Below are 26,332 nucleotides of genomic sequence, written 5' to 3'. Positions count from 1 at the left end.
GATTTAAGTTTTCTTTAGTGTTAATTCCGCCAATAGACTGTCAGCCTCGTGCCAGATTTTGGCGAGACAACACGTCCTGAGGATGCCTCGTGTAGAGGCGAAACACGTGTCGAATTGTTTAAAACTAAACAAAACTAAAATCATTAAAAGACACACTAAAGAAAACTTAAATCATTTGTACTTTAAAATGCGTCAATGGCGAAGAACCGTTGTCGCTCACGACGGTAACCCCGGCTCGGATACTCGCCCGCCACCTAACAATTTGTCGTCGGTTATCGAGTTCATATGTACGTTTATGATGCTCTATTAGTCGTTTCACCAGAATTGTTCCGAAGAGCTGTTTCACCTGATTCCTGCCGACGATTTCCACCTTCGCACGACACGCCACAAATTAGGATATCATCCCTACCAGTGCGGTTTTCGAGGAACTTTCTTCCACGTACTACAAAGCTGTAGAATGAGCTTCCTTGTGCGGTGTTTCCAGGACGACACGATATGGGTACCTTCAAAAAACACATGGCGACATGAGAAGTAGCGGCAAGAAACTCAATGTATCATCTTCACTAGTTGAATGTGTACCGTTCTTGAACAGCGCGTACCTAACACAGTTATTCTGTAGTGTTCTGTTTTTTTCCCACCACGGTGAAAAGCTGTCTGTTAGTCCCTGGTATGAGTGACAAAAGTGCCCGATTCTCTCCCGGCAAGACGACTTCTGTCCCTCGTACCAGGAACTAAAAGCGAGCTTTTCATCCAGGGAAAAAAAATGTGTACGCATCACGTGAGATAAGTAGTAGTACATTGCCACCAACGATTGTCAATATTCTGCGGGTGTGAATGACCTACTTTTCTCCATATGTGTTTAATATACTATTTTCATGAATATTAGTTATAATTTTAACTTGACAATACTTGTGGGTGTTCAATATTTTTAGGAGCATCGTCATTGATGCAGCCATACAGATTGTAGGCTTTGCGTATCCCACAACTGTTGTTGCTTCTATGATTCTCTCTCATTCCTTCTAGTATTGCCATTGCGAAACTTAGACTGCTTTTGATAATTCGCAGCATAATCATGGACAGGCCTATTTTCATTAGCAGTACGAGCGGTGGAATACCGAGCTTCCACAATGTTATCGACTGTTAGTTATTCATCAATGGGTTTGAATATTGGGAAATACTTTTTCAAATAGTTCTTGGATGCCACAAAATTGCAGAAATGCAATGAACTTTACTGAAGTCGGATCAACTGACACCATTCTAGTTAGTACCTACACTAGGAAATATAGGAGAGCAGTAGTTGTCCAGGATGTTGAACGTTTGAACTTTGAATGTTATTGTTACTCCTTCGTTGAAATCATCAATATCGTTGGATCCATTCTGTTATAGAGTCAGATTGATATATTTATGAGTAATAGTCTTCTCTTTTGACATTCATAGAGTTTACTATAACGACCACTCTTTTGCCATATAGTTCTAGTAAAATATTTGCCGAACATTAAATTGATATCTGAAAATGAAAATGATAATAATGATCGCAATGATAAAACATACAAGACAAAATTATTTCAAACGTCATTCAAACAAAATGTAACAAAATATTATATTGAAAAGTTTAAGTTAATAACGTTTATATTCAACAATTTTTATATTATATCATAAATAATACAACCAAATCAGACTTAGCCAAGATAACATACGCGTATTTTAAATAAAACATTAAGTCATAAAATTAAAATGTTTCCCTTTTTATCCTGATTGGATATAAATAGTCATAGTGCATTGGTTTTCTAGCAAGGTAAGCAATGTAGATCTAACTAGTCGTAGTTGAGCTTTGGAATATGCAATCTGCAGATTGCTTACTGTAGGTATTTAGTATCTAGCGTAACGAAAATTTTTATGAGTAGGTGTTCAAAAGTACTTTGGTTATAATATAACGGAACATAATTAAACTAAATTAACTTTAACACTATATTTATTTAGGTTCATAACGAGGTAGGCTCTGCCTGATTGCCTATATCATATGCACGCCCCTGCGTTTACGAATACAACATTGATTAGCCAGTAAAGTAGCGATTTTGAGTTACATTTTTTAAATGAGCTCTCCTTTTGCAAGGGCACCAATTTCTTTAATATTTATGTACTAAACATGTTTTTCGGAGTGTCGTTTGAACGGTAAATGTAATTTGATGGTTTCTTGATTGCAGGTATCGGCGGGGTTTTCCTCGTGGTTTCTTTCGTGTGCGCTGTGCAGCTCACGCTGTGTATCGTGACGGAGTACCGGCGGCTGAAGGCGCCCAACCTGCTTCGCGCTTTCAAGGTCACCACACAGAAGGTGCTCTATCTCGTCGCGTTCCTCGCCTCGCTAATACGAGGCGCCTATTTCATATCGCCTGTGAGTATGGCACTTGTATTATCTAACCCTTCCTAAACTAAATATTTTCTTCTTCTTCACGGGCCTCTCCGACTAGCGAAGGTTGGCAGTCAGCTTTGTAATTTAAACCTTTTGTTCTTCGCGCGACGAAATAGATCTGCCGCACTCGCGATTAATGCCCACTCTCGGATATTGCGCAGCCATGACTTTTTTCTGCGACCTACGCCTCTTCTTCCGGCAACTTTTCCCATCATAAGTTGTTGGAGTTAACGTACCTCTCGTGCCTAAGCACGTGCCGCAAATATGCGACTTTCCTCATATTGTTGATTGCATGAGTTTGCGTTTTTGTTTGATGACTCGCAGAACATCCACATTAGTTATCTTGTCAGTCCAACTAATGGCCGACATACGTAAATATGCCGTCATTTCAAAAGCTTCTGTACGTTTCCTGAGATCTTCTTTAATAGTCCACGTCTCACATCCGTATAGAAGTATGGGCCAGATGTAAGAGCGCAGTAAACGAGTGCGCAAGGAGAGAAGAAGTCCAGAAACTTACAACGTATGCAAAGAAACTAAACATAACCTAACCAAAATTAATATATTTCTGTACGTGTGGTAACCCCCATGGGCCGTCAACCCAGCGGGCTTCGGTCGGAATTCGGAACGAATCAAACCACACGGTGCACACTTCACCTCAGGAGGACGGGTCCGGGAACAGCGTATTTAATACAACTGGCACCATAAACGTGTAGGCACTATTTACGAGTAAAACTGTCAGAATTACGAGTTCGTGAGCGTCGTCCCTTCGAAGCTGCCTATTAAGGCGGGTAGAGGAAAAATTACTATGGGCGTTTGTGTGCGTACAATCGGGGTATGTGTACCTATACTTACAGCGGTTTTCAATAACGTATCTCTCGTATGACAAGATCTTATCTATCCATAGTTATGTCCAATAATAGGTTAGATGTTCGACGATAGATTATTTAAATGTAAGTAAGCGTAAAAGGATAGACTGTCTACCTCTACTTGTCTACCTCTAGTAAGTTAAACTAAGGATAGATAGCTTATTGTAAACGGCCGTTAGTATACTTCTATAAACTGGTTAGTGTATTTTCATCACACATTCCTGTAACGTGGATAGGTAAGATACTCGTAGATCACAATCACGGGTTATTTTTTGCAACTCTACGTCTTTATCTGTACGCATATTTTCGCAACTCATCGAGATAGTTACTTAAACATCTGATGTCGGTGACACCTATTTAAAACAGATAAAAAGGCCGTCACCCGCTATCACAAAATTTTTACGTAATCTTCCTATCGTGTTCATTCCCCAGCTGGCGAGAAAGCTAACTGCATCCACTCAGCTCCGTCCAGTGTTTGCAATGTAGCACCTTGGTGTCTATGATGCATGCCATCAGCGGGGAGGAGGACTATGGATTTACGTCTAATGGCTATCATCTCCAGGTCCCTCTGGCTAGTACGTCAGCGGCATCGTTACCTCTTGACCTATGACCTTATTGATCTATTGCAGAGTTAAGTGGTTTGCTGTTATCACACATCTCCACCACCGGAACGGTGATAGTTTATTAGAATAGGGGTTTTGAGGTGCTGATGTTGCTTTGTATATTTTGCAGTACTAATTTGCTATCCAAAGGGATCCAGATGGACTACTCCTTGCCTTTCGTATTAAGTCGCCGCGGCCACTTCGATCATGCCCATGCATTTTGCTTGGAGGACAGTATTATGAGCTAGTGATGCGGCTATGTTTAAATCAACCGAAACAGGCGCCTGTGTCGCCACCTTCGGTTCATCGTACACCAGTATTTTATACTTCTTTTCAAAAATATACTGTTTTAGAATCCTCATTTAAAACCTTTTACTGTGTTCATTAATTGATTCTCCAAAAATATTATGTGTTTTATACCTCTTCGCAGCGGAGGCTGCTAAAAGATGTAGAGCCAGATGGTTCAACATGGCCTAAGTCTACTCCTTGGAAGCTTTGTAGTTTGTTCCATGCAGTTTTAAGATAACTGCGTGGCCACAAGACTATTGCGCCGAAACATATCATGGAACGTATAACAGCTGTGTAAAGCCTATGGTCCGATGCCATGGCAAGACCCTATAAGACTTACCTATAAATCTGCGGCGTTGTCAAGGATTAAGTAGCCTCTGTAAGTGCGCTTCGATACGGCTGACTGTCAATCTCTCCTTTTTACTTTCACCTCTTGCTTGCTTGCTTGTCAGTATCCACGTCAAGCGTTGGTAATATCCAATATAGAATATTATAAATAATTTTATACTGTAGGTACTATTTCTTGTCCAAGTGTTGTGAATTTTCATGAGTGTAACTTCCGCTAAGACTATTCATGTTTAGGCACGAGACAACATCTCCTGGGGATCTCTCTTTTCGGAATTTACAGTCAAGAAAACTCACATTTGGATAATAATGAATTTCCTCAAAATAACGTCTAATTCAATAAATTTTCTGCCAGTACTTGCTTTAAATTCTTATGATTTTGATAAAAGAGTCTTTCTGTGGGATTCACAGTCAGACTCTTTTAATACAGTTTTGTGAGACTGATCTAAAAAAATATTAATAATAATTCCGTGTTCTTCCACAGTCAGCATTCCAGGAGACGTGGGCGACGAGCCTGCTCTCCGCCTATTATCCGTTACTTCTTTCCGGGTCGTCGCTCATAGTCTGCTTCTGGGCTGAGGTAAGTGTACAAAGTATGCATTACGTACCATATACTAATAAAAAAGAACAAGGCAGACACTTAACTCAAGAAAGTGACGCAATTTAGGAAGCCAATCGCTTTATAGACCGCCACTAGAGAACGTCAAAAAAAAAGCTTTCGGACGGAACTTGACGAAATCGCGGGACGCCGTTGTTCTATTTTCATGACGTCAGGCCGTCATGTAAGCAAAATTCTTTGATATTGGATTATTGTAATATACACCTTGTCACCTCTTGAAAAAACCTGTACGCTAATTGACTCGGATATGAAGTTGAATGCGGAACACCACTTAAAATAAAATAAAAACCCGTTAGATTAAATGATACGATAAAAAACATTTCATATTAAATGTTTTCAAAAATATTGAGAACCTCTGACTATAGTTGGGCCATTACAAATGTGCGAACTGAACTGTCGGCGAACTGAGTCATAAAACATTGCGTTAAAGGGATGTGACAGTGCCGCACAGCTCGTTATCGGTAAAGGGATGGCATAACCATACTAATGCAATAATGTCAAAGGTGTTTGTGAAAAGTGTGTTATAATTGTCATTATACTTTCATAAGCGAACCATGGACGCATTATTCACCAACTTAACTTTGTTAAAATTAAAGGGCGATATTAACGCCCAAACTCGTACTGCTATTCATAATGTATTAACAGTGTATAATGAATTGAAAAGTGACCCGGTAAAAATATCTTCTCTAAATTTAAATAAACCACGAGATATTACGACGATGACATACATACACGTAGATTAATATTTTAAAATTTGTTATATGTATAACTATATTAATTTAAGTTGTATAACATTTAATATATTGTATGTTTTAAAAGCAGATATTAAAAATACATCCCTAAAAATATTTTGCATTATTTAGTTAACCTTTCCTTAATTACCTGCTATCGACAAATACCTTATTTGTTGCATACAACACTAGCAGTGCGAGCGAGAGGTCCGATATGCCAATAAGTATGAGCGAGAGATCTAATAAAAATGATTTATGACTCAGCACGATTGTAATGGCCCAACTATAATTTATTCAACCAGTAAACTAAGGTCCTCGCCCTGACGAAGTTTTTTTAATGTGCTTATTTCCTGAAAATCAATATTTATTTATTGTCACTACTTGATACCAATATCCGCCTCAAGATATAGTACAGGATTTTTAACAGCCTGTATACACTATGGGTGTAGTTGAATACTGTTTACTACAGTGCCATCTGCACATAGTGTACGTATCATAATAAACATATTAAATATTTTAATATGTCCCTCTTCAGCTATTTTATAAGCTGGTTGTAATTATCATATGATCAGGTTAGAATTTTATAAATTTTTGTTAATTTTGATGAAGCATAGTTTTATTTTACAATAAATGTTTAGTTTCCCAGTTACATCGACCTTTATTCAATATAATTATATCTATAAATCTTTGATTTGATGATGTGAAATCTAAATTAGGAATGCAAAATATGTTCATTATTCTCTAAGTTTACTTATTAATCATATTAAATATTTGGCAGACTCCCAGTAAATATCCGATTGGCAATACTAAGGTGATTGCTTGCTCCTCAATGTTTTTGTTGTTTTTTTTTTACTTTCACTAGGTGTGTTTTAATTATTTTATATTTTAAGTTATGCTTTAAATTACTTTCTTGTAAAAGGTTTCTTTTTTATATTATAAATTATGACCTATTTTTAGCGGTGTAATTATGCTGCCAATAAAGTAAATTATTATTATACTGAAGTCGGTACAGTTACACTTATGATTGACGGCACTTTTCTTGAGGTAAGCCTCGAGGCTTCCGCGCGCCCGTACCTACGGGCAATACGCTTTAGGTACGAAGGCATACCTATGCCTTAGCGCAGGGTGACACACGCGTGCGATTTAGTAATAATAAACATATGTAGAAAGACAAAATTCAATGGTATTTCTCAACAAACAAGATCTAGTTAGCCTATTTCGTGTAATGAGTGGTAACAGCGTCATGATTAGCTGTGTTAAAAAATAACCTGATCCTTGCCTGTCAAAAAGTAAAGTATAAGACAAACTTATTAAAATAAGTATCTATTTAAATAGTATACAAGTATAGTATTGATATGTATATATATTTAAATAGTCATCACTAAACTAAATGCTGGTCTGTGAATATTGAATAGTCGCCATCTAGTTTCATCTACGCGAACTTTTGACGTTGACATAATCTATTGATATTCTAGGTGTGTTGTATTAGTACTAGATTTTTGCCATTGACAAGAGATGGCGCTTAAATGCTAAATTTCCAGCCTTTTAATAAAAAATGATTTGACACTTGACAGTTAATTAATATGCCATTTAAAGTTTCAAAGAGATGTAAATACTACGTAATAAGAAGCGTATTATGAGCGTAAGCGTAGTATGATTTGACAAACATTTAAAATAGAAGTTATTACAGTATGGTGATTGGCGACGAAGTATAATCCGGTTAAGTTTGAAAGCTAACAGTTGCTTAAAACGTCAATTTCGGTTATATCTCCGTTTTTAGGGTTCCGTAGCCAAATGGCAAAGAACGGAATCCTTATAGATTCCTCATGTTTGTCTTTCCGTCCTTATGTCACAGCCACTTTTTAGCGACACTAAAAGAACTATACTGTTGAAACTTGGTAAGTAGATGTATTCTGCGAACCGCGTTAAGATTTTTACACATACATATGTATAAAAAATTATTCATCAAAAGTAGACTGGGTAGACACATCTATGGATAGGTCTTCAAAAATGATATTGACGTTTCTGTTTTCTAAACTGAACAGTTTGCGCGAGAGACACTTCAAGAGTGGCAAACTGTGTCTCCCCCTACCTTCTAAAATAAGACAACGTTAAAACTCAAATATATAATTATGATGTACATTATATGCAAACTTCTTCCGAAAATTGGTTTGAACGAGATCTAGTATGTAGTTTTTTTTAATACGTATAAATGATGAGAGCTCATTTGCACTGTGTGATTATGAGCAAAGATTTTTTCCTTTTCCATTTAAATCACGCTGTTGCTTCGGGTGCATACAATATTTAAGATGTGTTACAAACAAAAATGTGTTCTTATCATCTTTTACGTAAATATAATTGAAAGAATATGGTTTTGAATAAAGATACCTTCCCCAACGATACGAATCCTCCTGGCCAAAGAAAAATCCTAACAATTTTGCGTCTTTATCGACTTCGGGTTGCAGTCATAAAGTCAGAAAAGCTTAAAGAACTCGTCAAGCACATAGAGAAACTGAAGAAAAGATATTCTAAATAGTCCCTTGCATATTTTTGGCGACCATAGTAACTGTGGCGAACATATTACTTACTGCAACATTGAAAAAAACTGGAGCCAATTATGTACCTTACATACCAGCTACAAAATGTCTGCTAAAAATCTTAGTAAATGCAAATGCTCTGGCTTTTCATACTAAAAGCTTACTCCTCCCTGCGTCGTAATTCTCAGTACTGAGGGTCGTGACCACCCCTCTGTATCACTTTCTCACGTATGATCGCTCTCGCATCTATTCCTATCTCTGGCGGTGTGAAAGGCATTGTGAACCGTAGAGTCGAGGGCGGAGCGGATCTGGTCGAACCATCTGCATCGTGTTGGACTGCGTCCTCGAGGCCTTTTCGCATCTATTTTGCCGACCACAATGAGCCTCTCAAGGTTTCCACCGTCCTTCCTTGCGATGTGACCGAAGTATTCTAAAACTCTGCGCAGACATTCGGAAGACAATCGCGAGGAGATCTTGAGTTCACGCAGTATGGAGAGATGAGATCGAAATGCTGTCCAGGGGATACGGAGCGCAACTTAAATAATAATTGTTGGTTGTGCCTCACTTTAAATAACAGTAGTTTTCGCGCTAAAATTTGGATTTTGCTAGCTTACACTTTAAAATTATCATCCATATACAAAAATTATATAAATAACATTAATTTTTTACAGAGCTCAGTTTTTAATTATTTGGTTGCCAATTATATGCTATATTTAACTCATATGCATTGAAGTGCATTGCTGCATTAGTTGCTTTCAATACTACTGGTATGTAGTTCTATAGCTTCATCATATAAGAGAATTACATCAAACAAAAAAGTCTTGCTTGCAAAGACTCAAAAAAAGGTTTAGAAACCTCAACTCAACGGCGAGCCAATTTTATCAGTGAAAGATTATGCAGAAATTTGCCAAAAGCCGGATATGACACTCTATGAGTATGAGGTGTCGAAACATCAGTTAAAATGCGAAGTTATGTGAAGATTGAGTAGAAGAGTATTTGTATCGAGTGATTGGGTTTAACCAGAACTGTGTTATTTACTGCGCGTGTCAGTAAATCTCCATAAGTCACTCTTGTTAACCAAGAGAAATTCAACATCAATAGTGCAAGAGATATTGATTAGTTTCTGAACATTCATCGAACTCACAGAACGTAACAGTTTAATATTTTTGCTCTTATATACTATACAAATTTTCTCTGCACTTTCTGGAAATGCTGGTATATACGCGCCATATTGCCACAGCTTATGCCAGTGGCGGATAAATAAACTAACGCTATAGCCACTTATTGTACCGGAGGACACAATGTTGGTAGGCCCCCCACAAGATGATCCGACGATCTGGTCAAGATCGCAGGAATACGTTGGATGAGGGCAGCGCACGAACGATCGTCGTGGAAATCTTTGGGGGATTCCTTTGTCCAGCAGTCGACGTCTTCCTCCTCCTCACACTCCTCACATTTTTAAATGGTGGTTTGTTGCCCCGTCGTAAATAATCAATTATCAAAGCGGAGAAATAGAATCCCAATCGGGATCGAGCCCGCATTCCGTTGCTTCCGCATACGACCTATGAGCTTGACATTTCGTATCAAAATGGAGTAATAAATACCTTTACTTAAAATTGTTTATTTCACCGATTGTACTTTTTCCCAATTTCCCTTAATCTCCTATGAGTCTTAATATCTGGTTGCGGGATTACCGAGCTCCGCTCCGTGTGTTTTCCCAGTGATGAAACTCCATCGGTTTTTCACACCCAAAATCTCCAATGTTTTAAATTTAACCAAATCGTTAATTCCGAGACATGTGAAATACATATGGACAAGTATTACTCGTTTAAATATATTTAGCCTAATATAGAAATAGTAATGTCAATATTAGATACCGAGCGACGGTGAACGGCATCATGTTTACCGTCGATACTTTATTCATGAGGATATTGCTGGTTCACATTGATAAGTACACGCTAAAGCCTATCCTAGACGAGGCGACTAGAGCGATTATCAACTATCTAACACAAATAATATAATATTTATAAAAGTCGTCGTAAAGACAGACACAACATTAGCCTAGCTAAGTTCTGTGATATTTGTGGTGAGCATTCAGTGCAAGTGCAAATGGGGCGGTCAAAATCTTTTTGTTTTTCATTGCCATTTCAAAAACTGTTAACTGCTTTTTTATAAGTTTGTTTTTATGATGTAAAATATGTAGGGTATTCATCAGACGTGTCCTCGTCAGAAGAATGATTCGTACGTCGCTATTCCTTTTGTTTTTTGCCAAACTTTTGCGTTTGCCGGCTGACATAATGAACTAGATTTGGCGTATTAAAACTAGATCGCGTCATTTAGAGAAAAGATACCGACGGGGTCAATTAAACTCGGGGATGAAATTTGGCGACCATACCTTAATCTAAATCTTACTAGTGAATTCTTGCATTCTAAATTTATTCCAGTCCTTCTCTCCAGACCCACAAGTTTTGTCTGTGTAAAAAATCTAGTTCAAGACAATTCGTACTCAGGGCAGTTGGTATATTTTATATCATGTTTTGTGTATGTTCATCGCTTCGTGTTTGAATAGCATTACATTGATGGTGACGCAATGCCCTTTGGTGCAAACCGAGTGCAGCAGACCTTAATACACCCGGTGCGTACTTACAATTAAAAGCAATTAGTAATTTCGCTACCATATCAAGTCGAGACTGTGAATTACGCGACGAGAAATTGTAAAACTATATTTTATGGTCTAAGGCTGGTTATAACCTTAATTTTACTTGATTATACTGCTTTGGAAAACTACATAGGTGTTTGGTTTGTTTTGGTCTTTTCAAGTTCCAATTGGACCAACGAGATTCATATATTGTGGCGGTGACATTGGTGGTACAATATAGGTTGATGAAATAAAATTAATCTTAAGCCAATTTATTATTTTGGCAGGATAATTATTTGACGGTAATAGTTGGATACTGTTCTCTCGAAATTGTTGACGAGTACGTCTATCTTGGAAAATAATCCATCCGTTCTATTTATATATCTTATATCTTTAAATGAGCAATTCTTAGAAACGGCTCCAACGATTTTAATGAAATTTAGTATACAGGTAGTTTCGGGGGCGAGAAATCGAGCTAGGTTTCAATTAAAAAAAATGATTATTTATCCGTATGTTAATGAGAAACAGCTGCAATAACATTTGAAGGTAAATTTTGCCACTACATACAATACTATAGCTCAGATGGGACACTGGGTGATCGGAAAAACAGAAGACCCCGGTTCGAATCGAGATGTCTTTTTTTGTTCAAGGACGGATATTATTTTTTTTTGCACAAGTAAGTTCTGGACAGCCTTGTCCGAGCCTTGCTCGGTTGTCCAGATATTAATATTTAATCTAGGTGAGATAATCTAGGAGAATTTAAACGGAGACATGAATTACGTTATACTAATTATGCAACAATGTCATAAACATTTTCATAAGAGGTCGAATTCTGTGACCCGCGTGAAAATTCATTTACACAGTACGGAAATTACCCTGGTATTCATGAGACAATAACAGAGCGGAAAGTTGTTTTATATGAAAATGTGACGAGACGACTTCCCATTACAAACCAGTGACGCTCTGGATTTTTGATTGAACCTAAATCTCTGAGCGGTATTCTAATTGCGCTTGTCACTTTGAGAGAAGATGTTAAGTTTCATTTGCCACAGCGGCAGCGCCCTTCAAACCAAAACACCATACTGCTTGCATATTGCCGATTCATGGCGGTAACAGGCGCAGCTGCGGTACACCCACCTAGCCGGCATCATACGTAAGGAAATATTGCCGAAAATACGTAAAAAAAATTAAAAACATTAATATCGGACTTCTTATTTTTTTTTGTTTATGATTGACACTTTTAAAAAAAACTTCTACTTGGTTTCTTTTGGGTGAGAATGATATTTGCAATTTGTTTGCTAAAATTAAGATTTTATTTTCCTCATACATCCTACTAATATTATAAATGTGAAAGTTTGTATGTTCGGATGTATGTTTGTACTCCTTTAAAGCAAAAACTACTGAATGGATTTTGATGAAACTTTACCATAATATAGCTTACACACCAGAATAACACATAGGCTATAATTTTAAAACTATAATGTTCCATTCCGAATAGCAAAATAATTTAAAAACATTGAAATGTTGATGAAAAAATAAAATACTTTCTCTCTTTTTAATCTCTGGATCTACTGAAAGGATTCAAAAAAAATTCTTACACATAGAGAGCCACATTTTTTGTGAATGTGTTATGCTATATTATATTAACCCGAAAAATTAAAAGACTTTTCGTGGTCGTGGTTGTCGGCTTTAAGTAAGTCGGAGAAAAAACGGTCAAACAGTAAAAATAATTTATATGGCAAAACAATGTTTGCCGGGTCAGCTAGTGTAACATAAAGCACTATGTGCCACTAGGGGGAAATTTCCATTCCACCACCCGGGTGGATTGAGGCCCTCGATCACCTTTCTTGCCAGCAAATTGCAGTGATTCGAGTAACAAAATCTGAACACTTCAAGATACGGAATTTAAGGGTAGCGGAACGCGAAGGTAAGGTTTTCTTGCTACAGAAGATTACCTACGACTTACGAGGTTCGAGTAGGGTAAACGTGCCAGTAGTCGAGCTATTCATTTATTTTCTAATTTTAAAAATTCGTATTGAGTCTATATCAAGCTTATAGATATTTTCCTCTGATATTTAAAATATTTATTTTTATGGAGAATTTTATTGAAACGTTAAAGCCGTACAAATATATTAAAAATCGTGTTAAATATAACGAAAAATCAAAAGTTTTAAAGATAATAATACGTAAATTAAAACAAACCAATGACAGTTCACGATAAATTTGCAAATGATCTCGAACTTGTAAAAAATATTGAAAATAGGCCACGAAGTTGAAAGTGGTAAAAGTGTATTACGTACTTAAAAATATACATTGTATGGTTACATGCCATTAAAATCCTAACGGCAAAATTAGAACGAAATGCCGACTGTATTGTGAGGGCCGCAATTAGTAGCATTCACCCTAATCATCGTGATTCCGCTGTATCTATCGAGGAAGCGACATAGAAAATCACAATTGATACAACAAAATCGTATTATCTTTCCGATAGGTACTGCTAAGGAATTTGTTTTCCGCTTACGAAACGAAACCAATTACTCAAAACCAATTAAGACTGCCAGTTGTTTAGTTGTTTTTTTTTGTGGTGATGCTTGATTAACTTTTGAACTAAATAATTGTTGGGTTCAGTTAGATACTTCATGTTATCTTTTATTATAATTAATTTCCGATGATTAATTTATGAAGCAGATCTTATATTAGATTAACTCTTGCCATATCACAGCTTAATTGTTTTCGGTATTTTCTTCTTCATGAATTTTAAAAGTCTTCCATTTGCAGTAGGTATTGATGTATCTTTATTACAAACTAAACTAAACTTTATAGTTAACTATCTGAAATTATACATGTCAGGGAGACTATATTTTTTTTAAATATGTATGTCGTTTTTTTTTCTTTATTGATTTAGGGGCTTTTATACGTATGTACATGTCAGCCCCATTATAATATAAGTACATTAAAAAGACAAAAGAAAAACAAAATTCTTAACTTAACAAACTAAAAAAAAGTTAATAAAACCAAAAGCAAGTTATATCTATAGTGTTTAAACAATAAGACTTTTGGATTCAAACAGACTTATGGCATCCTTAGATGCAGGGCGGGCAAGTATATTTACAAACATGCCCGTATCAATTCAGTTCAAACCCATAAGTCCTACAATTTTGTCTCTACGAGACTGAAATCGGATACATTCCTTTAAATGTATGTCGTTAACTACTGCAACGTTACAGTATATTTCATATATGCCATAGTCACATGAGAAATACAAGTATTTCTCCCCGAAGTTAAGATTAATTTTATGTCCGTATTGAAGATGGCGTCTCAATTCCACCACCGAATATCTTCTCGTTCATCGTCTTATTGCTATATTCCACCCGCATCACCTTGACGTCTGGCATTCTCCAACTGTGCGTTTTGTAAGATGTTTCTTGCCTCGCACAGCCACTTTGTGGAATCAATTACCGGCTGCTGTTTCCGATACGACTAAAGAACCTTCAAGAATAGACCCACCTTAAAGTCCTGCAAGGCATCTCTTTACCCCTGATGTTGCTGTGTCCATGGGTGCGAGCCTCTTTGACGTTGGCCTTTCGTCATCTTATCTATAAAACTCCTCCGAAACGGCCAAACCAGGAAAATTTGTGTGTAAATCGGGTAGGTCTGAGAATCGGCCAACATCTATTTTTCATACTCCTAAATGATATGAGTCACCCACCCCTTAATAATTGTTTATTATATCTATTATTTGACATTCTTTTTTAATTTTATTTTATTATGATTCAGCATTAAAATACATACAACTTTCAAATTTTCACCCGTCTACAATCAACACCTATTTTTGTATCGCGATTTTAATATTATTCTATTCCATCCACCGATACGCAATAGAACTCTATTGCAAGTTGGCAATCGAATATAATGATTATTGAAGTACGATAAATTTTATGTACGATTTATTTGGTAGGTCTGAGAATCGGTCGTCATCTTATATCCCAAAAATTTTAATAATCGATTTTTGTAATTACTTTAATTGAAATTACAACGTTTGGGTCAGCTAGTTTTTTTGTAAAAAGGCATAAAAGGCGTTTATTTTCTCAAAATTGATTCCTTTAGAATTCTTTTTGATGTAATTTCTAATATACTAAATACTACTACCGCTTCGGAAACAAATGGCGCTCTGAGAGAGAAGAAGCGGCGCAAGAAACTCTCCCAGCATTCTTTTTTTTGCGCTTTCTTCAATACAAATATACATTATTGTTCAGTCATTTCTATCGCTATAAAATAATCACAATCTAGTCCCAGGCTGTCCGATCATTTAGATATTCAGCAGTGGAGTAATAGGAATTACGACAGAGCCATTTTTTTATATAAAACATTTAAGTTTATTTATAGATAATACCTGAACAGTGGCTGGCTTTATTATAGAAGTGTATACATTTACCCTTAAAGCTATTATGTATAATATGAAGCCTACTAGAATAAGTTACAAGCAATCCCTTATTTCTAGTGTTATAATAATGAAAATCACTATTAAGAGCAAAAAGGTGACGATTTTTGTGAACGTATATTAAATTTTCATAAATGTACTCATGATGATAATAATAATAATAAAATGAACAGTCATTATATTTATTTCTTTACACGTAAGTGTAAGAACACGACACAGAAACAATAGATTACAGATCACTCAGGAATCAAGAAATATTCTCGAATGGAGAGAGTAATCTTGTGAGCTCCATATGTATATCAGAGGCCGCGCGCGCCTTAAACTTAAAACCTAATCGCTCTGTGATCAAGTATGTTGTCTCTTATATTAATGGCTTTGAACACAGCGGAACACTTGTGAAATATTTCAATGTTGTAACAGTGTAGGTATAACATATTTTTTGACCTCGTTAATGGCCCTAGTTGGTAGTGAGTGACGCTTTTGTCAACCCGTTAATTTTGTAACCTAACAGTTTTTGAGGGTGTTTATAAAATAAATGAAGACTGATGTATAAAATAAAATGTTAGCAGTAAAGTGTGGGAGGGAATTCACTCAATTGACGTTTTTTACACCTGTGTCCTTTTATATTGGCAGTACGTAGGTTTTGCGTACCTTAAAAAAACAAAATGTTAGAACCAAAATATTATGTTTATTGCTTTTCAAAATACTCTCCTTTAAATTTTAAACAATTTTTCATGCAATCGAACCATTTTTTAAACAGGACCACAAAAGTGAAGGCATGTTTTCTACGTGCTGATTGAACGCTATCACTGCCTCTTCGGAATTGGTGTAAGTGAAACCTCTCATCAAATATTTGATCTTGGGGAAAATAAAGAAATCAATGGGTGCTAGGTCGGAGCTATGTGCACGATGGGTGACGAGTTGTACTTTTTCTGAAGCTAAAAATGACTTAGTTTTCTTGGCCGTGTGTGAAGAAGCGTTGTCATGATGTAGGAAAACGCGGCTTTTTGGTCGTCTTTCGCGAACTTTTTTTTAAAATCCTAGGTAAACAAATGGTAGAATACCATTCGGCATTAACTCTCTTTTGATCTTCAAGTGGAATTGTGCAGATGGGACCCGTAGCTGAGAAAAAAATACGATCATTTATTTACCAACGTTTCTCGCCTGCCTCACTTTTGTTGGCCTGTTCTCATGTTCATTCACAAGATTGTTGTTTCTTTTTGGGTTCAAACAATAAATCTACGTTTCGTCTCCTGTGACAATGTCATAAACAGCATTAGAATATCCGTGGTCGTACTTCATTAGCATCTGTGAGCACCATTCCACGCGAGCCCGCTTCTGATCCGCTGTCAGTTGATGAGGGATCGAACGACAGCAAAGTTTCCAAACTTTCAATTCTTCGTGTAAAATTTTCTGAATTTTACTGGCTCATACCAATCCCCAATAGTCCTCGAATTGTCTCATAGGTAATCCGCGGGTTTTCTTCAATTTGCCGCTTAACAGTAGCCACACTATTTTCGTTGACGGCAGTTGAAGGCCGCCCTTCACGAAATTCCTCATGTTAAGAAACCCGACCTTTCTCAAATTCAGCAAACCATCGCCTCACGGAGCTCAAGCAAGGTGCTTCTTTCCCAAAAGTATATTGAAGACGAGCGGCTCAGTCTTACGGAGAGAGAGAACTTTTAAAATCATAAAAAAATCATCGCTCTAAAATCTTTTCAACTTAATTCCATTTTAGTTGCGTGCGTAGAACTTTGATGTGTGATAAAAAACAATTGACAAATGATTTTACGCCAATTGTTTTTTTTATTACTAAGAAGGTTGCAAAGTTTAAAAAAATATAACAGCGGAATTCAAATAGCTTCGGTTAGCTAGAAGTGCAAAACTTTTAGTGTGCCCCATGTAGACGTAAAGATTTTTTTTCATGGGAGACTACCTGATGTTGAGTGATCACCGCCGAATACATTCTCAAGCAACACCAGAGGAGTAAAGGGAGCATTGCAGGGTTTTAAGAGAACACAATTTTTTTAATGATGTCCTTTTGTCCTGTTTCCATGGCCTGGCTGATTCTGCTATTAGATTAAGTTATTTAGCAGAAAGTTATAATTTTCAGTAAGGCAAGGTGTTCGTTTATTAGCTACTACTATTGTTCTTGCTTATCTCAGCCGGGGGTTTCTAAAACATTGTCCGTCACACCGCACTCGTCAAACAATATCCGCAGCTCGGGCGATAGACACGCCCGCGGCTGTCGTATTACAAACATTTACTTTATAATGCGCGTTTTTAATCAGTTCGTCTTGTAATCTCAGTTAGAAGTTTTAAACAGTGGCAAAATTTATTTTTAATTTGTTCGGCCAAGTGTGTACTGTAATGCTTTCACCACAGTGTTAAAACAATAAACGATATTTTGATTAATTCTAATTAATTGTTGTAATCAATTATTTTCTTGTGCGTTTTCGTATTGGATCAGTATCTTTATATTAAATTGAGGTATGTTATATTATATTTGTAATTATTGTATTATGTGTTAGTCACAAAGATTTTGATTTTCTCCTTCCAAGTCATTCCCAAGTTGGTATTATATATATTTATTTAAAAATAGTGATGAATAATATCATTTGTGGAGGGCTTTTTTTGCATAGAATATCCCAGCTAGAAAGCCAGAGCGGCACCTTTGTCTGCCGTTATACAGAAATATACAAGTACTATTGTGTATCGTTTCGAGGGGAGCCGTAGCTAATGAAATTACTGGGCTAATAAGATTTAATATCTAATATATAAAATTCTCGTGTCCCGGTGTTTGTTACCAAACTCCTCCGAAACGGCTGAACCGAGTTGGATGAAATTTTGTGTGCATATTGGGTAGGTCTGAGAATTGCCCAACATCTATTTTTTCATACCCCTAAATGATAAGGGTGACCCAACCCCTAAATATTTTTTTTTTATTTATTGACTTTTTTTATTTTGATTTTATTATGATTCAGCATTGAAACATACGTAAAACATAAAATTTTATCGCCTGAATGTTGAATCGCGATGTTTGTATTATTCTGTTCTATTCACAAAACCGCAATAGGGTTGCAAGATAGCAATCGAATACAATAATTATAGTACGATATATTTGGTAGGTCTGAGAATCGGTTGCATCTATTTTTCATACCCCAAAAAAAATTTTTTTTTTAATTACTTTATATTTCAATACAACGTTTGATGGGTCAGCTAGTCTTACTCATAAGATGACAAGCACAATCGGGATGTCGTTCATAATTTGAAGTTTATTCAAGAATCGTAAGCGGCTTTGCATTGTGACGGCCAGGGCTTATCACTTAATACCACCAGGTGAACGCTCACCATATACCTTATATCCATTTGCGTCTATCAAATCAAATTCATTAACGGCCGTTTTTAATAACCTATCTATCCTTAGTTTAACTTACCTACTAGAGGTACACAAATTTTGTTTTTCAAATTTTATTTGTGTACTAATTCTAGAAGTGAGGGTTATCACTTTAAAAACATAACATATTATTACTAGAGGTAGATAAATCTATCCTTTTACGCTTACTTACATTACAATAACCTATCGACATATTGGATTGGACTATAACTATATTGGTACAATGTATCCGTAACTTGAGATAAGTTATTGTAAACGGCCGTAAGTAAATCAAACTAAGCTAAAAGTGTGTAACCAATGTTCGTTTTTATAAACTGAATTATTCAAATTATAAAATTAATTGATGTTTAACGTTGGAATCTATTGAGGTCCCATGGATGTAAAAGGGAAAATGGAACTTAATCTATAAGTCTATTAGTCGTTTTCTACATAAAGGTACTACGTGTATTATTATGTATTAGGAAATTAACATTTGACATGAAAAATTAACATCTTACCAGTGGGAGGCTCCTTTGCACAGGGTGCCAGCTAGATTTTGGGTACTACAACGGCGCCTATTTCTCCCGTCTGAAGGGCGCCGTAGCTAGTGAAATTACTGGGCAAATGATACTTAACATCTTATGTCTCAAGGTGACGAGCGCAATTGTAGAGCTGCTCAAAATTTTTGGTTATTTCAAGAGTCCTGAGCGACTCTGCTTACCATCTGCTGTGCGTCCTGCTCGTCTCGTCCTTTGTTGTCAAAAAAAAACGAGGATTCTACATAATATAGCATCTCACTGAACATCATAAAATAACAGTCGTTCATTTCAATTTTTGTTACATAGTTAGCAGACGTTGACATGAACACGCACTTTTTTATTACATAAGCGAAATATGGTTTTGCAGGTTACACTGAATTATTTATTTATTTATAAGTTATTTATTCTAAATGATACATCAACAGTACACACATATAACAATTACATATAACACTATCTAGGAAATTACATTACTGATGCGAGTACCAATAATAGATGTACACAACATTCACAGTAGCTGCTGTGACTATTATTAATTATTACATACTTATTATTACTAACTATTAACTAATTACCAATATAATTTAATAACAATTTAAAGTTGATTATAGACTTTAAGTTACATAAGTTTAATTATTACATATAAAAGGAAAAAAGATATTTATTTCTATACTAGCTGACCCAGCAAACGTTGTATTGCCGATATTAAAATCGCGATACAAAAGTAACTGTTGATCGTAGATGGGTGAAAATTTGAAGTTTTATGTATTTTTTAATGCTGACTCATAATCAAACAAAGTTAAAAAAAAATTCGTGTGGACCACCCTTAACATTTAGGGGTATGAAAAATAGATGTTGGCCGATTCTCAGACCTACTCAATATGCTCACAAAATTTCATGAGAATCGGTCAAGCCGTTTCGGAGGAGTACGGGAACGAACGACGAACGATGTGACACGTGAATTTTATATATAAGAAATACCGAGTGTTTTTTATTTATTGTAATGTTTCCGAAGATTACGTTTAAATTCCTGTAGATTATTGGAAAATATGTCTTAGTTCACTATTTATTTATTTATCTCATTGTACTGCCTAAGCAGTCGTGGTACTGGTGAAACGAGCCTGAGTTAGTTCGATAGCGTGGTATATCAAAAATACACGAATTAGCTTTACGAGGCATGTTGTGAGGGACGAATTAAACATATAAGTTAATTTATGTATATTTTTATCGGTGAATCGACCATGATGTTTCACGGTCATATCGATGTGATTAATTACAAAAAAAAATTAACCTACGTCAGCTACGTAGTACGTACATGTCTGTGACACCATATTTATACAAGGAATGCTTGTGAATCGACATCCATAATGAGTTCCTGGGAGCTAATGGAACTTTTACAGTGTCGATAGGTGGCACATGCCCGAAATTTTGTGTACGGATTTCATTCAGCCGGTTTTAATTGTCATGACATATGCCAGTCTCATCTGACACAGGTGCTGTACTCAAGGTTGTTTCCTAAAGAGTGACTTCACAATGGATGACACTACAGACATATTTATTGCATCCCCGACAACGAAAAAAAAACTTGTTTTGTAAACTAAAGTTTTGATCAATATTTTAAAAGCTTGTAATGCAATTAAAATGTAATATACAGTATAAATTTGGTGGCCGTTACAAGTGTATAAATCTAATTAATTAATGTGGATAAATATAAAATAGAGTTTACTTTTTTTTAGCTTTTTACAGATTTTTATGATATTTTTTTTAAACAATTTGTTATGTTTTTAATGTGATAACCCTCACTTCTGGGATTAATTACACAGATAAAATTTGAAAACAAAATATAATGATCGATGCGGGACTCGAATCCGTGCGAGCGCACTGAACGTGAGAGGTTTTATTTGTGTAAATCTTTTGTTTATTGGAAATGGTATACCCCGAAGTTAGTCTTATATAAATTTGAAAAAAAAAAACCTACCCTAAGTACATGATGATGACAGTACAATATTGTATAGTTTTATCAAAAAAAAAGCAAAATTTTTGTGTAGTAGTAGTATATTAGAAATGACATCAGAATGGATTCTAAAGGAATCAATTTTGAGAAAATTGCCTTTTTTGCCTTTTAAGGGTTGGAAAAGTCAGTCTCTTATGTATAGACTTCTCAGTCTCTGTTATTCTGCTAAAATCTCGTTCATCATGAGGTTTGTGTCGTACCTACATTATTTGGCTCTAGATCAGATGAAGCAATACCCTCTAGTGTTTTTACTTCTCCCTGGCTATTAAAAAAAAGTTAAGCAATTATTAGTAGCATTAGTAACAACCAAAAAAACTTGAAAGCAAAAAACAGTAAACCTTTAATTGATTAACTGTATTATGAAGGTTAAATAAAACAGGTTTTAATTTTTTTTTTGAATTTATGTTTTTACGGTTTAATTTTTTTGTTAAAAAGTTTTTTTATACTTCTACGCACTCAATCGTTATTGTAGATCTCGGATGTAGCCTAACAATATGACGTTTATATACGGCCGTTCCCAATATACTATCTACAGATAGAGATAAATTACTACCTTCTACTGTCAGTAATTAGCTGCCAATAATCTGAAGCTGTCCCAATATACCCGATAAAGTCATTCTTATCGCCTTATATTGGGACGGGCGAATTGCAATTCCCATACAAACTTCTATCGCTGGTAAGCTATACGTCGTCCCATTGACAGACATCGTGTACGGATAAGGTGGGTTACCGTCGATAAGTTTATTGGGACAGAAAAGTCAACGATAGTTATGATTTATATTTCAAGTAGGCCACAACCGGAGATAAACTGAATATTGGGCCGAAAATTTGTACGTAGGACAAAGCCGTCAATGACCGGTAAACCTTGACACGTTAAAGTTATTTATACTCCACCCAACGTTGTAAGTACAACTCTACGAATCTATGAGAGTAGTTTTATATTACAACACTGCTAATTTATATGGCATTTGTCATGATATCATAATAGTTTTTTCAACACACTTGCTCGTAAATTGAGCCTTATTACATCGTTCTTAGGGCCCTATAAACCCATAAACCGAACTATAACACACACGTGCATATTAATATTACACACTAGTGCATAATAGAATTATTCCTACAAAGCTATGTTAGTATCTAACCGTAAATTATATGAGAGTAAACAGAGCATTTTCAATTTAATCGGGTAATACAGTTTTTTTTCAAAGAGCGATAATGTCATAAACAGCAATAGAATGTCTGTGGTAGTATCTACTTCATTAGCATCTGTGAGCACCATTCCACGCGAACTCCCTTCTGCTCCGCTGTTAGTTGATGAGGAATCCAACGACAACAAAGTTTCATCAAAAATAATCGCTCTAAAATCTTTTCGACTTAATTCCATTGTCGTTGCGTACGTAGAACTTTGATGTGTGATAAAAAAACAATTGACAAATGATTTCACGCCAATTGTTTTTTTATTACTAAGAAGGTTGCAAAGTTTAAAAAAATATAACAGTCGAAATTCAAATAGCTTCGATTAGCTAGAAGTGCAAAACTTTTAGTGTGCCCCATGTAAGAGCCTTTAGGTCTAACAGTGCTAAACAACCCGACAAAAAAACCTCGGGTCAACTGATTAGTATATTATAAAGGTCATAAACGACCGCCTCTCAACTTTAACAATAAAACAACTGTGCGACAACATAATAGAAGTGATAATTGAACTCAGCCACGGTCTGGTGGACCGTGGTGTGATTATCGCTTCCAGTTGTGTCCAATGTCTCGTATATTCAGTTGATCTCTTTGTATACCAACGTACCTATAGACAGTCTTTGTTCGTATAAAACAATGCTTGTATTATGCGTTGATGTTAATGCAACTGGTCACGGACGAGTAAAAAAAGAATGACTCCGCGCCGTGATAGTAGCAAGTGAAGCACCTTTATGCTAGTGTATGTGCGGTTACCAGTTACACAATTTTTTCGCCCATTAAATAATCATATATCCACAAATACTTTTGTAGTATCGTTTTTACACTTTTTCACAACGCACGACGGCATTTTTAAATATTTTATTGCGACGCAAACTGATCTGTCACCGACGATGGCAAATCTCAAAATGGCGGCCGATCGGCTTGTATTAGTGTAAGTGTTTGCGTGGGGCTATGTATTTACTCGTTCGGCTTGTTTTGGTGCTTCACTGTTATGTCAGATCACCCGGAGTCCTTCTTTTTTTACTTGTCCGTGCAACTGGTAAACCTATGCAGGTACTTTTCTACTGACCGAAGTCAATGGAATTATGCGTGAGCAGTTCTGTGCAAATTAAGACCTTGAAATATATTTATATCAATCAGATAACTTATAATAATGAGTAGAATCATCATCAGATTTTTTTTATAGTCAGATATGCTGTATTCCACTAATAGACCGCGTGCCTGAAGTATCCTTCAGATATCTTTGCCTGTTCCTCTACCACATTGTAGCGCTCTACAAAGCGCAGGTCCGGCCACATATGGAATATTGGTGTCATCTCTGGTCCGGCGCACCCCAGTATCAGCTCGATCCATTTGACCACGTGCAACGCAGAGCAGCTCGAATTGTCGGGGAAAAAGTGCTCTGTAAACAGCTGGATCACTTTGCGTTGCGTAGAGACGTCGCTTCGTTATGTGTCTTCTACCGCATTTATCACGGGTAGTGTTCCGAAGAGCTGTTTCACCTGATTCCTGCCGCCGAATTCCACCTTCGCACGACACGCCACAAGTTAGGATATCATCCACACCATCTGGATGTGTGGCGGTACTCCACAGTGCGGTTTTCAAGGAGCTTTCTGCCACGTACTACTAAGCTGTGGAATGAACTTCCTTGTGCGGTGTTTCCGAGACGATACGACGTGGGTACCTTCAAAAAAAGCGCGTACACCTTCCTTAAAGGATAAGCGTGCAAGATCTCAAACAATTCTCTCTATCTTTTGATGTTTTGTGTTTTAGTTGATATATTACTCGTATCCGGCGTTAGATAATTTACAACAATAACAATGTATACATCTAGAACTGTAAAATTATATGAATTAAAGTAATTTTGTGATATAAAGTATATTATTATACTTAAGGACAGTGTTACGTAAAAGTTATGCAATGAATTAAATATAATTTTTATTATTGAACTTACCTCGTAGATGACACAAAGATAAATGAAATGATATCTACAGTAAACATTGTAGAAGTATCCATTGTTCTATTTTATACCAACTTCCAACGCCGTAATACAAGCCTCGAACTTAAATACTACAGATAAGGATAGCCGGCAACGCATTTGCGATTCCTCTGGCATTGCAAGAGATGTGGACGGCGGTGAACACTTATCAGGTGACCCTTACGCAAGTGTATCCTCCTCTTTCATAAAATAGGATTCTTGTTACTACAGCAACATCTACACTACTACTATGAACAACAATCTGTTGGTGGTTGGCTTGTTAAAGCCGCTTTTACCATCGGGTGACCCGCAGGTATAGGACGATTAAGTAAATCGTCCTCCGACCTTAACATAAAACAGTTTTTTTTTATTGAAAATAATGGACGAGACGAGCAGGACGTTGAGTTGATGGTAACTGACTTTCCTTAAAGGCCGGCAACGCTCCTGTGATTCTTTTGGTGTTGCGGGAGATTGTGGGCGGTGGTGATCACTTAACAACTGGTGACCCGTATGCTCGTTTGTCCTCCTATTCCATAAAATAAAAAAAATAAAAATTGTTACCCCCTGCCCATTTCAATGCAGTGTCGCTGAGGATTCTTGAAAAAACCCAAACATTCTGAGCAGCCCTACAATTATTGCGTTCGTCACCTTGAGACATAAGATGTTAAGTATCATTTGCCCAGTAACAGACCAAAACACAGTAATGTTTTCACATTACTGCTTCAGGGCAGAAATGGGCGCCTTTGTGGTACCCATAATCTAGCCGGCATCCTGTGCAAAGGAGCCTGCCACTGGTAGAAGTTGCACAATTCGTCCCATTATTGATCGCACGTGCAAGCGTTGGTCATGACGTAATGATGTGGATACCTCGGGCTACCAATATACGAAACTAAGTCAGCTAACAGTACTTGCATTTTCGTCAGCATAATTATTAAATTATGAATTCAAATCAATAAGTTCACGGCTTTGAATGTATAACCGGCTGAAATATCGCATTGAATTCAATTATTTTTCTTAAAATATCAATCAAATGACAGCTGCTATGGGAACATGAAATGATCGCAAAACTGTCTTACAGAATATTAAATGCTTGAATGTAATCCCATTTCCGACTTTTAGGTCTGTTATACAGAAGGAGACTCAAAACGTAATCCGTGATTCTGTGTGCTGTCACTGGCTTCAGAACTGTGCATGAGAGAGACTAAACACAATTGAAACCGGATTAGGGAGACGTCTTCCGGTGTATAGATCTTTGATTGAATGTGTGACTCAAGATCTGGTATATATCTCTGTCAACAGTGGGAGGCACTTTTGCACAGGATGCCGGCTAGGTTATGGGTACCACAACGGTGCCTATTTCTGCCGTGAAGCAGTAATGTATATGCATTACTGTGTTTCCGTCTGAAGGGCGCCGTAGCTAGTGAAATCACTGGGCAAATGAGACTTAACATCTTATGTCTCAAGGTGACGAGCGCAATTGTATTGCCACTCAGAATTTTTGGGGTTTTCAAGAATCCTGAGCGGCACTGCACTGTAATGGGCAGGAAGTATCAATCACCATCAGCTGAACGTCCTGCTCGTCTCGTCCCTTATTGTCATAAAAAAAAGCTAAGTTTGGCAATTCATAGATGAAACGTTGCCAAGCTGCTTGGTCACCTTACCTGCAGATGGCATCTTAAATAATGTTTATAAATATAAATTAGGAAGTTGGTTAATACCTTATTTTAGTTTGACTTTTATTTCTGTTGAATTGTTAT

At 36.4% G+C, this 26,332-nt stretch overlaps 1 protein-coding gene across 2 annotated transcripts in view; it reads left to right on the top strand.

Annotated features, from left to right (window-relative positions):
• The window catches only part of LOC126969898 (uncharacterized), a 104,029-nt gene that overhangs the window by 33,980 nt on the left and 43,717 nt on the right, over positions 1–26,332 (top strand). For both annotated transcript variants that reach the window (XM_050815516.1, XM_050815517.1), the window contains exons 3-4: positions 2,205–2,392; positions 4,996–5,091. In XM_050815516.1, the coding sequence (XP_050671473.1) occupies positions 2,205–2,392; positions 4,996–5,091 (284 nt within the window). The remainder of the gene's footprint in view (positions 1–2,204; positions 2,393–4,995; positions 5,092–26,332) is intronic.

The sequence above is a fragment of the Leptidea sinapis genome, chromosome 19, assembly GCF_905404315.1.
Source record: "Leptidea sinapis chromosome 19, ilLepSina1.1, whole genome shotgun sequence".
Lineage (NCBI taxonomy): Eukaryota > Metazoa > Arthropoda > Insecta > Lepidoptera > Pieridae > Leptidea > Leptidea sinapis.
This window is presented reverse-complemented; position numbering and strand designations above follow the sequence as displayed.